The 15,416-nt window shown below is 34.0% G+C and overlaps 1 protein-coding gene across 4 annotated transcripts in view; it reads right to left on the reverse strand.

Annotated features, from left to right (window-relative positions):
• Positions 1 to 14,533, reverse strand: part of LOC123543802 (sushi, von Willebrand factor type A, EGF and pentraxin domain-containing protein 1-like) — an 83,940-nt gene extending 69,407 nt beyond the window's left edge. For all 4 annotated transcript variants that reach the window (XM_053536694.1, XM_053536695.1, XM_053536693.1 and 1 more), the window contains exons 1-2: positions 14,379 to 14,533; positions 6,397 to 6,450 (exon numbers count right to left, since the gene is read on the reverse strand). In XM_053536694.1, coding sequence (XP_053392669.1) covers positions 6,397 to 6,450; positions 14,379 to 14,418 — 94 coding nt within the window. In that variant the 5' untranslated portion in view covers positions 14,419 to 14,533. The remainder of the gene's footprint in view (positions 1 to 6,396; positions 6,451 to 14,378) is intronic.
• Between the last annotated feature and the right edge of the window lie 883 nt (positions 14,534 to 15,416).

The raw sequence follows: 15,416 nt of genomic DNA on the forward strand, positions 1-15,416 counted from the left end.
ATAAGCGTATAAATATTCAAAATGATTTTCTTACAGATCTTGTATCAAATTATCTATTTCCATGCCTTGAGACAGGGTATTCATTGTTTGCTAGTGTACATTAATAAAGATGTCGTATTAAAGGCACTGACCTAATATTGACTAAAAATAATTTTTCTTTAAAATTGAAAGTTGTTCATATCATGATCAATGATCACCAGAACATGAGTTTTTTGTTTCAAAACTATCTTAAAATCAAGACAAAAAAAAACATGGACGAGTCGGGAATTAAATATTGGATTAATCATTACTTTAGCTTAGTGATATTTTCTCGATTTTTCAGAAATTTAATCTGCGGCCGAGGAAATCTGACCTAGAGTCGGATATGTATTTTTCTGTTCTTGCTTACATCAAAATGCTCTGCTCTTTTGGTTACTTGAATTTACACTGTACATATGTGTAACCATTATCTGCGCAAAAAAAAATCAGTTCAAGGACTTGGAAAATTGAACAGATTTGGCCAGAAATTGGCATATTTTAATTAATTATCAAATCTGAGGTTCTGAATTGTATATTTACTTACTCTGTTGGATTTATTACATTTTTAGTACCCAAAAACCTGATATGAGAGCGCTCGGACAATGTGAAGTTTTTCACATAGACGGGGATTGACTGCCTTTGCATATATAAGTCTACAACTTCTCAGATTCGACCGAAGAGAATTTTTCGGTGTTGCGACTGGGTAAATAATTCATTTTCAATTGCTTTTAATCAAAATCAGATACGTTTCTGTGATATTTTAAAATGAGTAGCCTTTGTTAGATTGCAACGGCAAGCGGGAAAATGCTGGAAATTAGAATTATAGTGGAATAACATTATTTCAGCTAAATTTGCCATAATGACTACTTTCTGAAGCATGTTTTGTAGTGAGATTACATTTATAATCATTCACCATGAAATTGGACAGGATTTTGTTCATAATAGTTGATACAGTAAACTGTATTCCAATGTGGATACTCAGATCAGATTGTAGCTAATTTTACCTGAAAACAGAAAACATTGCTTCAGATTTAGAAGTCTGTAAAGCAAGGAATTTATAAAGACTGCTTTGTGATTGATAGTATTGCCATTTATACTGTTTGTCATGACACATTCTACATGTGTAAGACTTGATTTTAATGTTTTATATTACATTTTGGCAGTTTCAGTATGGGGAAAGGAGATTGTGATATGCATGTTCATAGAAAATTTGCGTTGTGGGGCACGTCTTTACATTTCTTACTTTCTTTGCAGTCAGGTTGCTTTGAAATATGTTTTGCACATGCATGCAATTATGTAAACTGATTCAATATTCAATCTGAGATATTACGATTAGTTTGACTCATATTTCAGATGATGTTCGGCCGTAGGCCTTACAATCACACGGAAGATCCTGGTTCGATCACACGTAGGGCCACTTCATTTGGTATTCGTCACCGCAAAAATAAGGAGAACCAGTTGCAGTTTCTCAGGTTGATATTTATCAAGGTTTTTGAAGTATTTTAGCCAGTTTGGAACATTCAGCAGGCAGTGATGTACATTAAAATCATTCTTTATAGAGATAGGGGCTGTTGTTGCCAGAAAGAATTTTTTTTTCAGTGTAAATGGTCATGGTGTGCATTTTCATGTACAAAGTGCACTGAATGCTTATAAGCTGTAAGACTTTGGTGAAATATTCATTCCAGAAAGACTCACAAGCTTTTTAGTAAGCTCACATATTGGACTTTTCTGAGCTTTTTGGCTCATTTTTAGCTAGGGTAGCCATAAATGAATGATCACTGAAAAGTATATGACAAATTTATATGTAAAAGCTATTCATTCTCATATTGGCAGCTTAAAAAGGGTAAATTTGACAGCTACAGGATTTTTCTTAGTTAACATTTTAATATTTCGTCGAGTAGACGACGCGTTTTGGCGTGATTTTTTGTAAAATGAATAATTTTCCTACAATTTGAACAGTGATATTGTAATCACACTTGAAGTGGCTCTTAATTTTGATAGATATATAATAAGGAAACATGCTCTTTTTATTTTGGTGAACATCTTATTAAACAAAAAAGTTACAGAATTTTGCTCTCTTTATCTGAATAGTTCGTGATTTGCTTTTCGCTCAGATTTTACCGATAACGTGTTACATTGAAAGCTGTCAAATTTTAGTGCATCATTCAATAAAGATGCAACTTTTAGATTAATTTATCATTTATCTGAGATTGGCAAAATGATTTTGGTTTGAAGAGAAAAATAGGTCTAAATAGGCACAATATCACAGTTATTTGCCCTTTTTTGAGTGAAAGACATGCAATAAATGGCATAATTTAATAGAGGAGATATGAAATAGTGGGTACATGTACAATTTGGCAGAATGAGAATGTCAGAATATGCATAACATGACTTTTTGATAATGCCTGGTTTGCCTGTTTGCGGCCATTCAGAGAGTATTCTGTTGTGTAGCTGAAAATCAGTATAATTCTTTTATAAAAAAATAATCATAACCTGAATAAAAATGTATACGATGAAGATTTAATAAAGAACTTTAATAACTTTTGTTAGTTTAAAAAGACCAAATCTACAAAAAAATGTAAAATATCTAATTATGTATAAGTTGCAATTCTTTCAATTCTTTATGCTTTCATGGCAGATGCCAAATCTTTATTGTTGTCTCAACTATGACACATTTATGCACTTTAATATTTTGATAGTCCAGAAACGCTAAAGGCTTCTAAATGTATTTATGATAAGATCTTTGTGACCTATGCATAATTTAACTGATAAGGTGTTGATTGCTGTCAAAACTTGCTAATATTTTAAATACTTGTAATTTTATTACCATATACGCTTTCTGGAATATGATTGATTTATACTGTTGATTACAGTGACAATAAGGGTCATTTTAATTGGTCAGTTATTATATGTTGAGAGAAAATATATTTTGAACACAGCAGGTTTCGAGAGAATAGATTTGGATTTCCAAGCAGAAACATCGTGATTTTCCACTAGAACGCTAGAATTGTTAATACTTAAATCTTTTTTCTAATTGTTATATTCTACGGATAACCGTGTGAAAATTGTTATTTGTTGACTGTGTGGTTTTCCTCTGAAAAAAAAATAAAGAAGATAATCCGGAACTGTGTTTGATTACTTGGACATAAGAAGTAATGTCAAAGTGCCATTATATTTTATAACATTCCATCACATAATTTTCGGTATTACAATTCTTCATACGTATGTGATTTGGTTCAAAATGGTGGAAAAAAGAGCCGGACAACCCCATGTTTATTGTGGACTTGAAAAGTGTTGTTGAGTTCAGGTATTTTAGGGGGTTGGAATGCATGCAAAATTGCAATAGTGTCTAGTGCCTGTATAGAACATATAGTAAAAATAACTGTGGTCTTAGGCCAATACGTGCCTATCTACTGTTAAATATAAACATTTATCGGCTGAGAACCACTAAATTCTGCTGTTCTTTCATATGAAATCCACTTACTTCATAACGCTTTTTTGACATTTTCTATATATCAGATTTTCAGTGACATATTCCCTTAAAGAACTAGATCGCTTCTTCAGAAAAACAAAAAGAAAAGTGGGTGTTAACTTTTATATAAGAAAACTACAGTTCGTTAAATACAACCCACTGAATATACTACTTTTTGCTTCTTTCAATTTCTCTTTCCGAGACATTAAATTTTTACGCCGCCAGTTTTACCTAGCATGCTATAGAAACATGCCGATTTCGACAGAATGCAAAATGATACATACTGAAACGCGGCAGGGTAAAAGTAAGCACGTTGCTGTTAAGAAAAGGCCCTAGGAAAGGAAAAAAGATTAACACCATTTATATTTGGACTCCTTGTGACTAGACCAGCGGAGGCTTACATTCTATTTGGTAGTGATCAGCCTATAAGAAAAATTGTTTCGTTTTATCTTTTCATGAATTTGCATTCATTCCCAAGGTACACCTGTTTTACTTTTGTTGCCAAAAATCGAGAAAATCTAGAGAAATGACAATTTATTACAGGTCACCACATCCAAAAAAAGTACGTAAAATTTAGCTCTGAGCAAGCAATTTTCCAATTTGCTTTACCTTATTCGTGGAATTTTCATTCAACTTCCATCTATTCGTTACGATGTTTGTCTTTTTCATTCAGGAACATGCTAATTTAGAGTATTTATAATATGCAGTGCTAAATGCGAGAAAAGACATTAACTAGGTCCTACAACTGACCAAAACAGAGCCACCTGGTCGATAATTAGGTCTTAATTCCAAAAATACAAGAAATTTAATAGTTTTCAGCCATTTGCCACCATTTTACATCATAAAGAATAGATTAATGGCAACTTCATTGATTTTCGAGGAGTTTGACAAAATACCATGTGTTGCCTCTTATAGGCTGAGCACCACTAAATCCGGCTGTTCTTTATTTCGTATGAAATCCGCTTACTTCATAACGCTTTTTAGACGTTTTCTAGTATATCAGATTTTCAGAGACTTATATTCCCATAAAGAACTAGATCGCTACTTTAGAACAAGAGGACCATAATGGTCCTGAATCGCCCACATGACCTAGTTTTGAACTGAGTATGACGTCGTTTTCTTATTATTTGACATAGTGACCTAGTTTTTGAGCGTTTTGAACTTGGCCTAGATATCATCAAGATAAAAATTCTGACCAATATTCATGAGGATCCATTGAAAAATATGGCCACTAGAAAGGTCACAAGGTTTTCTCTATTATTTAACCTAATGACCTAGTTTTTAAAGGCACGTAATCCAGTTTTGAACTTGACCTAGATATCATCAAGTTGAACATTCTCACCAATTTTCATGAAGATCTCATGAAAAATAAGGCCTTTGGAGAGGTCACAATGTTTTTTTTATTTTAAGACCTACTGACCTAGTTTTTAACTGCATATGACCCATTTTCAAACTTGATCTAGATATCATTAAGATGAACATTCTCCAAATTTTTATGAAGATCCATTGAAAAATATGACCTCTAGAGAGGTCACAAGGTTTTTCTATTTTCAGACCTACTGACCTAGTTTTGGACCGCACATAACTCAGTTTCAAATTTAACTAGATATCATCAAGGATAACATTCTGAATAATTTTCATCAAGATCCATTGAGAAATATGGTCTCTAGAGAGGTCACAAGGTTTGTCTTTTTTTAGACCTATTGACCTAGTTTTTGACCTCACGTAACCCAGTTTCAAACTTGACCTAGATATCATTATGATAAACATTTTGACCAAATTTCATGAAGATCTCATGAAAAATATGGCCTCTAGAGAGGTCACAAAGTTTTTCTATTTCTAGACCTACTGACCTAGTTTTTAACCGCACGTGACCCAGTTTCAAACTTGACCTAGATATCATCAAGGTAAATATTCTGACCAATTTTCATAAAGGTCCCTTGAAAATGTGACCTCTTGAGTGGTCACAAGCAAATGTTTACGGACGGACGCACGGACGACGGACACCGCGCGATCACAAAAGCTCACCTTGTCACTGTCAGCTGAGCTAAAACAAAAAGAAAAGGGGGTGTTAACTTTCATATGAGAAAACTATAATTCGTTAAATACAGCCCGCTGGTTTTACTACTTTCCGCTTCTTTCAATTTCTCGTTTGGTCTAAACATATTTTATTTATTTATAAGTCATTACATGAATAATATACAACAACTGAGATAAGGGAATTAGACAGAAAGCTAATTAGCTTACGGTTGTCCTTTCCCTCGTTTCGAGACATTAAATTCTTACACCGCCAATTTTTACATAGCATGCTATAGGAACATTCCGATTTCGACAGAATGCAAAGTGATACATACTAAAACCTGGTAGGGTAAAACGTTGCTGTAGAGAAAAGGCACTAGGAAATGTAAAAAATATTAGCACTATTTATATCACATTGAATATAAATCCGGCCATTTTGAATCCAAGATGGCCGCAGGGGAAGTCAATGGCAAAAATTCTTTTTTTTTCATAAACTAGAACGTTTTACAAGCACAAAGCCCAAATTCAAAGAGTACTGCAAAACATTAATTCTCACTCTTAAAAATAAAGTAGGCCTACTAATTTAAAAATGTACAATTTCAATTGCACGCACCGGATGAAAGAAGTTGAAAAAATATCCTTATTGAATTAATTTTGAATTAGTACTGTTATACAGCATGTGTAGCTTCTTATAAGTAGAGATGGTTTCTTGATAAAAAAAGAAAAAAAAAGAAAGAAAAAAAGGAATATCATGGGTATACATTACAATTGAGTTTCATTAAGTTTTTGTCGAAACTTCTACAGATGATATATAAAGAAGTATTTTCATACACATATTCTAATAATTAAATGAAAATGAAGTTTCTTTCTTTTAGTTTATGCTTTACCTGTCACAGCTGGAGTTTTAACAGTGGTGTTCGCACCTGTTACAGGACGGGTTCCTGAAATGAAATATTTTAGTATTATAGTCTTAATTAATAAAATAATATATTCATGTCAATGAAATCTATATAAAGATGCGAGCATAGAATGTAACCCAGCTTGAGTTTGTTCATAGTGCAACATCCCTCATGCTTAATTTGAATTCCAATGCAAAGACTTTGGATTGACTCCATGATCCCAATGGGCCAGAAAAAATATTATAACATTAAATCTAAATACTTGGAGACGTTTTACGTATAGCGGTCATATATACAATCAGATATTCTCCGGTTTTCAATTTTACTTTTCTTATCAAATAAAATACGAAAATTGAAACATTCATGTACAGACTATATTAATGACGTAAAGGAAAGTCGAAATTTCAAGTAATTAAGTAAAACTTTCGAGAAACTAACTTCAACAGTTTGCGTTAATGCACAGGTTTTGACCAAGGTTAGTAGGTACCTGGTGTATCCATCGGGTGTCCCCACAGGGTCATATGATTAAGATGACAGGGCAGCCTTTGCTCATAAAAATACCACTATTTAAACCTTGTTTAAGTATTGAACGTCTTCGACTTCGTTTGAGCCCATGTGGCAAGGAATATATAGACATACCCTACATAAACGTGTATTCATGAGTCTGACCAAGATTGGGTACCTGGATAGATCTAGATACTGAGGAGAGTCATAGGAGGTGACCTGGAAATATTCAAACCTAGAATATTTCACTATTTTGTCCATATTTGGAAGGATTACGACCTAGTTCGAGCTCCTATAACCTGAACGTATTATAAATGTAAATGAACGTATATATCCTGGATATAGTTTGAACTCCGGATTAGCTCTAGAGGTTATGGGGTAGGTCATACATTGATTAATGGTAGTATATGTTCAAGCCCCTACACTAAGAGGCCTGGCACTGGCTCTTCCCAGGAAAGACGGCTTCGCGTGTATCGGTGCTATACACCGTGCACGTTGAAGAGACTGTCTATTCGCAAAGAGACTAAGTTAGCAAGACAGGCCTGTATCTAAAATGATTTCTCCCTGTCTATTCTGGGGACTTTATCTAACTCTGTCCCTCTGGTCAGATCGCTTTGTGTCTGTACTAGTTGAGGATGAATTTCGCGCCCTGTGTGGCTGTGTTTGCTATATGTAAAGCGCCTTTGAACGTGTTTTTCATGAAAAGGGCACTATATAAATCTGGTATAATAATGTTCGGTAAAACATATAAATGTAAAGAAAAATGATTCCATTTTGACGAGTCTAAAGTTGTCCATTACCTTTTTAGCCTTTGACAGACGGATAAACGTTCAAATACTGCAGACAAAGGGCAAGATAAGTCAAAATTTCGTGTTATTAACTTGAAATGTCGAGTTACTTAACTCGAAATTTCGACTTTAAGTCGAAGTTTCGTGTTAGTATCTTGAAATTTTGATTGAAGTATCTCGAAATTTCGATGTAATAAATAAAACGCACCTTGCACTAATGCTCTTTGAGTTTGGTGAATGTGACTGTGCATATTAAAAAAGTGGTAATTTATCATCTATCGTGTACCACTCACATTGTCTAAAAAATTCTTATTACAGCTCTAGACACTCTGCAGGCCAATTAAAGGAAACTAATTAAGAAATAATAAGTTCCTAAACGTGGTTTATCGTCGCATAACCCGAGTTTAGAGTTCTTATGCGTAAGATTATATCACGAAGGCCATAGGCCCGAGTGATATATTCTTTCGAATAAGAACGAAAACATCGGGTTATTCTACAATAAATCACACTTGTGAACTTATTATTTCGATTCTAACACGACGTTCTAGTATCAACAGTGTTGGAAAAAAACTACTTTTACGACCGTGCTACGCACCTGGATCGGATGACGTCATTGCACGTGGGTGGTTTATTGCAGAATAACCCGAGATAGACTTTGCTCTACATGTATATAGGTTATTCGCTGGTCGTGTTAGAATTTAAAATAACTTCCCTACTGAATTTGACACATCGTCCTAAAATTTTATCATACTGTACATGACAATGTATATATCAAGACAAAAAATAAAACCTAAAAACTTTTTTCTTCTCAGAGTGACATTGAATAGTATTTGGGTGATCTGCATACAAATTGTCCAACAATGGAAATCTTTAGTGCCAAGTAATGCTGAAAGACCTTGACGGATGACAGAGTTGTGGGGCGGAAAATCATGTTAACCTTTGACCTCAGGTGTGACATTACCTTTGAGCAAGAGGTCTTAGAGTTGCACATGACACATTGCCTTGTTTTGGGCAACATTTGTAATTTTTCTTTCTCTTGTTGGATTTAATGTCGCACCAACACAATTATAGGTTTAAAATATTCAGTCAACGACTTTCAAGCTTTGATAGTTGAGGAAGACCCCAGATACCACTCCATGCACTATTTCATCACGAGCGGGCACATTGGTAGAAACACCGACCTTCCGTATGTCAGCTGGATGGCTTCTTGGCATGAAGAATGTAACTCTCGAACCCATATCGAACAGGGGTAAGTGATTCTAAGACAGCGACCGTAACCACTCGGCCACGGAGGCCCCCGGACAACTTTTCTTTCACGTAGTTATGGAATGTTGAGTTATAGAGTCAATTAAAAATCCATGTTGATATTTGACCTCCAAGTGTGACCTTGATCTAGTGTGACCTTGGCCAGGGATCAAGTTTTTTGTACATAACAAGATGTCGGGCAACATTAAAATTCCATGATGGATGACATATGTATGAAATGAACACAAAAAGCTGGACGGACTGACGGACGGAAAGGCGTATCCACTATATAGTACCTCAAACCGGTCTGCAGAGAACACATGTTATTCCTTATTTCTATTTGGTTTGCGTAATTATTTCTTTGTAACACGAAATTTATGCCATTTTCTGATGATTAGATTGTGTGCTAATCATTTTCAGTCAGAAGTGATTATTTGTTTTAAATTTTATCTATTTTCGAGTAGATTTGGTATGTCGATGTTTTTATTTCATAAAATATTCTCATCTTTATCAGTTTGGTGTCTCACTTCGAATTTCAGTCGAAACTAGTGTTAGAGATAAAGCGTACACAAACAAGTTTTGATGTTGTATGATAAAATAGATCAAGTAGATAACTCATTATTTTATTATGTGTCTTTTACATGTGATAAAATGAGTGTAAGATAAAATTACAAACTATATATTACAATACATGAAGAAGTCAAGTTATGCAATTTGAATTACGTACAACAACTAGTTTTAACATGCAACTTTTTCGGCGCAGCATAAGATGTCAATGAAATACTAAAGTAGTACTGTTGTTATTTTTAGGCTTTCACTAAAAGTGCTGATATCGTCAATGTGAAGTGTCATAACACTTTTTCTACTTACTTTAAAACATCTCTTGTACCAATAAAAAGATAAACATGACTGAAATAACAAGAAGTGTCAAATATGCAATTTTTAATATCGGGTACTTATTGAATCTCCGTATTAAGGGCTGGTACGCCTCGGTAAGAACTATCAGGTGCTGATATAATTATATTGAGTTTTGTAAACATTGTCTTTGAAGAACGTAATTATATTTTATAGGTAAATAAAGCTGCTTGCTCATTATGATTTTCACGGAAGTATACAAAAAAACTTCGTGTGTTTTATGGATAAATCTAAAATTCACATAGTTTCATTTTAGAGATAGTTCTTGTTTTAAAACAACGCAGTTCGATCAATTGATTAACTGTTGTATATTTAAGCCAGCGACAGTACATTTCCGCTCCTGCAGAGTAGCAGATGATTGATGCATCTGCTAGGACTGTAAAAGTGTATTATCTTTTATTTAGATTAACAAAATACAAGAATGTGAGCGAAACATGTTAATCTAATATTTCAGTTTCTAAAGTAGTTGATGCTGCTTTTCAAAATCAATTTAGTTTTTAATTCAAACCGTTATCCAGCTAGGCCCTGTGTCTAAAGGATATTTTGTATTTTCATCTGAACACAAAACACAGTTTGTTTTAACCATTTCTATGATAGATGACGGCTCTGAAATCAAACAGTCAGGTAGTGTTCGGTACCTCAGTACTTTCTTCGACTCGTACATGAGGACTGATCAACATGTGAATAGTGTGTTTAGGAATTCCTATGCACAACTTCGGAAAATAAGTTACATCAGGCAATATAAAACCATAAACGCAACAAAATCTCAAATCTACTCTCTTGTTACATCACGTTTGGATTACTGTAACTCTCTTGTATATGGGATTCAAAAACAGTCAATGAACAAACTACAGTATGTCCAAAACATGGCAGCTAGAATCGTAACCAGAACATCTATATAACACCTGTGCTACGAGAACTGCATTGGCTTCCTGTGCCGTGAGGGTAAATTACAAAATTCGAACTCATACATACAATGTACAAGTCAAATGGTTTATCGCGGCCAGAACTTTGTACAAACCGGACAGAAGTTGCGAAATTGTCATTTGTGCAGGAAAGAAGCGTTTACCATAATGTCCAGTACTGGACAGGTATAGTGACCATGCACGGACACAGCCAATTTTCTCAGAGGGGTCCGATCCCCTGCCCCCCCCCCCCCCCCCGCTGGAAATTTTGAAATTTATCACTTCATTTTTTGCATTCTGGGGCAGTTTTATGGACTAACCTGTTAAATTTGGGAAAAATGACAAAATCAAGCTTTCTTGAAGGTAAAATTCTTAGTTTCTTTTAGATAAATAATATGAATTATGTCGGGGTCGTATGTAGCAGCAGCCGCATATACTTTACATGCAGTCCTAATGTTGCCTTTTTCGAAAAACATTTTCTTTCCTTCTTGTCTTCTTTCCTTTTTTAAAGATTTTCCAGAGGGGGTTCGGACCCCCGGTCCCTCAACCCCCTCTGGATCCGCGCACGGCGACATATCACGCTTTCTGTTTATGCAGGTAAACTTGTGTTTGGTTAAATTTCAACAGAGCACAATTGTCTGAACAGTGTACAAACTCATTACTGTATTTTTCAGGCAAGGGTGGAAAAAAAGTGGTAGAAAATGAAAGCAGTAACATTTTTATTAAAAAAAAATAAACAATGAGACAAACATTTCCAACATCTTTGGACGGTTCAAAAATCCCATGTTAAACATACGATAAAGCCCGAAACGCGTGAAAATGTTCCGAATGTAAATCGGGTGAAGTAAGCGCTCTATGTATGCGTCTAGATTGATTAAACTGGGCGAGTCTACTTACTTATTACTTGAGGATGAAAAAAAAACGTGTTTTTTAAATGTTGCTCTTAAACAAGGGTGGCGGTTGAACTACTAAAAGCACAACAACAGTTAATTCACAACAAATCGTACGGTATGTTTTATAATCAGTAGAAGCTAGTCGTATTTACGCTTATGAGACCTGTTTCACCCACAAGTAAAGAATTCACAGGTCCATCATGAAATATTTTCCCCAGCACGTATATACTTGTCCTATTCAAAATGATCGCGGCCTCATCAATAAGGCATTCGATGATCAATCATCAGCTTATGTAGTTAACATGTTAGAAATGTATACGCCATTCATCTTAGACCCCAAAATAATGCATTAATACTTATTGTGCCCAAATGTCAGACAGTACGATTTGGAGAGAGGGGCTTTCAGACAGCAGCAGCGAGGTTATGAATTCCCTCCCATCTTACATACGTGACTGCAAGACCTTGCAAGGTTTCAAAAAAGAGCTAAAGACGCATTATTTCATACAACATTTTGGGAACTATTCCCACTAATTACTTGGAGGAATAATGTAGGTGCTTGTCCAGCTAATAAAGAACTCTATAATATAGACAATATAGACACTTTTTTTTTCTTATTGAATGCATCACGGATATTCTCCGGACCGTATAGGTGGGGATTGTCCCTATCATTCAGGACGCTTACATTCTGTGATGCGGTTCACAGGCATCATACTGGTTAATTCTGTCTATTCGAAATGTAGGACATCTTCAGTTTTATTCAGTTTTAACCTGTAACTATGATAGATCAGTAAATGTTTTACGTGACTGTATTCTGTTTCATGTTTTCCTTTAATTTTAAACGCTATGTATCTTATAACTGTAATGTAATTTTGAATTAATTCTACAATAGTTCAGTTACCTTTTTCACATTATAAAGATACATTTATGTAAAGCACATCTGGACTTCTTTCACTTAGTGCTAAATGAATGTGGTATATAATAATAATAATAATAATAATAATGCAGGTTATTTAGACGGCTGTAGAGTAACAGAAATGGCGGCCATAGCATTCAAATTGAATAGAAATAGAAGCTACTAAAATGTATTGATGACAGTTTATTTATATTTTCATAACATTTACGGGGTTTGATAAAGAAGCAATGCTACTCGTGTCACTTAAACGTGTATTATATAAGGAAAACAACAGAAGCTCGTGTACAATTATCTTAATCTCTTTTCAGTAGTTTTAGAAATCGTCATAAAAAGTACATTGCAAGCTTCTTGAGGGCGCGAACGCCACACGTCACTGATGTTACTGACGTCAAAAAATCTTTAAATTCAAAGGACATAAAGCGGTGTTTACTCGATGATCTTAGCAATCTATCAACACTCTTTGATTCTTTTTGTTGTTGTTGTTGTTGTTGTGTCAAAAATATTATTTCAGCGTCCGGCTAATTTGCGTAGGAGGCAAGTCGTAACAGTGTAAATGTATCTTAACGAAATGATGCTTGAAAATAATATTTATACACGTGTAATCAGTAATGAATAGTCGTTCAATTTGATATCATGTTATAATGACTATGAAGTACTGACATTACTTCTGCATCAGCACTCGACCGAATTGTTTTATAGTTAGGTATTTCAGCCATTTATATGATGAAAACGTATCGAAACTTAATAAAGACATTACTTAGACAGTACGTAACAGGAAAGCGTCCAAAGATGAAATGATTTGTCTAGGTATTCAACGTTCTGAGACAAGTACTAGTACGTGTTTGCAAAATAGGTAAGCGTCCAAATGAAAGGATTTGTCTAGGTATTTAAACTTTGCATATCAGTTTAAGAAATGTTTTGATATAGTGTAAAACAGACAGCTTCAAACGGACTCTAATCTATTAGATGTTTCCCATATTGTAATACTTTTCGGTCAGTTGGGATTATTGACATATCTCTCATGAACAGATCTAGACCCGTCTATTATTTCACTTGATTTCAGTCAATGCTTCAATACAGATTTTTAGGTGCCCATTTAACATTTTCATTATATATTGTTACCCTTAAAATGAATGTCTTAAATTATGTCGGTTAATACTCAACTTTCACTTTCAGTTTATATAATAAACTTATAATCTGAACGTCATTAAATTTTGTATTTAGTAGGTAAATGACCTTAAAAAGTACTAATCTTCCTTAAAGCCAATGTTAATATACTTTAACTGACCCTTTATTAAATGCCGATATTGCACAGTTATCATTTTCGTATTTTTAACTTGTAACGTGATATGATTATCTCCTCTTACTTGGAAGTAATGTAATGTATAAATTCTTGGATGTAATAGATTAAAATATATATCTTATATGTTCTGTCTATTTTGTTTTCCAATAAATAAGATACTATCAACACAAGTTTACAAAACATGTAAGAATAAATTGAATATATACTAGTACATCAGAATGGGGTTATTCTAACTTTTCAATCTGTACTTAAGAAGTGGCTAATGTATTTTTACACAAATACAATACTTAATTTTATTGCAGAGTTCACTTTTGACCTTTATTTTTTTTCCATGCGTCATTAAAGCACGGATCAAAATCTGTTTAATGTCAGTTTTCCTACAATAATCACATCAACATGTAATTATATTTTGCATTACAAGTCATGTAAGTCCTTTATCAATATACTTTGTTAATTTTATTACACCAAAAGATATGGAAATAAAACAACTAAATATGTACTTACCATATATAATTAGTACAGAACAAATCCAGAAAAAGTGCATTGCTACTTTTTCTATGGTGCAATATAGTTCAGCAATTTAATATTTAGTCTGCATATAAACCAAACTTTTTCATTAAATCTTTCAAATATCGATTTAAAATCATGTCATAACGCTCGCTAACTCACCCACAAACTGTTTATTTGGCGATAACCTTTAATGCTCGTTGACACTGAGTTAGATAGCAAAACTTTAACATTCGTTGACATGGAACAACGAAGGGGTTTCTATTTATTTGTGTTAGAAGTTGTAAGCCTGAGAGAGATTACGCGACTAAGCATACTTATTATTTCGGGAAAATGACACAATAAAATCCGAAGATAAAAGCGTAATCTGAAAGTTTTGACACACCTCTGATATTTATTGGGCAGTAATACGAAGTCTGATTCTGACAGATAATTGAAAGATATGCTAAAGACATTTAAATTATTTTTCTTGTTGACCTACGCGTGTTAATTTCATTGTAATTGTTAAGATATACTCGTATATTCCTTACTTTTAACTCTAACGTAACATACACTTTAGTTTTGATAATATGATTTGTTTGCTCAATTGCCCTACCTGTGCACCTATGAGATATCTCATATGACAAGGTGAAGGACTGAGCAGAAAGTTTTCTTCGGTGAAACGGATTATCCAGTAATACAAATGTAAAACAAAATTTAGTAGACATAAGATGTTTTATCAAATATAATAGTATATATCGGCCATATCTGTGCAAGGTATTATCGGTTAAAGGTCAATAATTCAAATCCTTCTTTGTTTCATATAAAAAACGACAACTTCAGGTCGTCTTTATGTATCTTTAGAGAACATCACTTTTTCCTACACCTATTTTTCATGGAAGTTCTATCACAAATTAACGAAAAAATGAAAAGAAAATAGGGGGTTATGTAGTTCCTAGTGAAATGCCAGTCAGTTGTGGTCTGCTACCCTAAAAATGGCGCATATTTGCTCTCGTCCGCGCAATAAACACGTACTTCCGGTTTCGATCTGCAAAA

This window comes from Mercenaria mercenaria, chromosome 2 (assembly GCF_021730395.1).
Source record: "Mercenaria mercenaria strain notata chromosome 2, MADL_Memer_1, whole genome shotgun sequence".
NCBI lineage: Eukaryota > Metazoa > Mollusca > Bivalvia > Venerida > Veneridae > Mercenaria > Mercenaria mercenaria.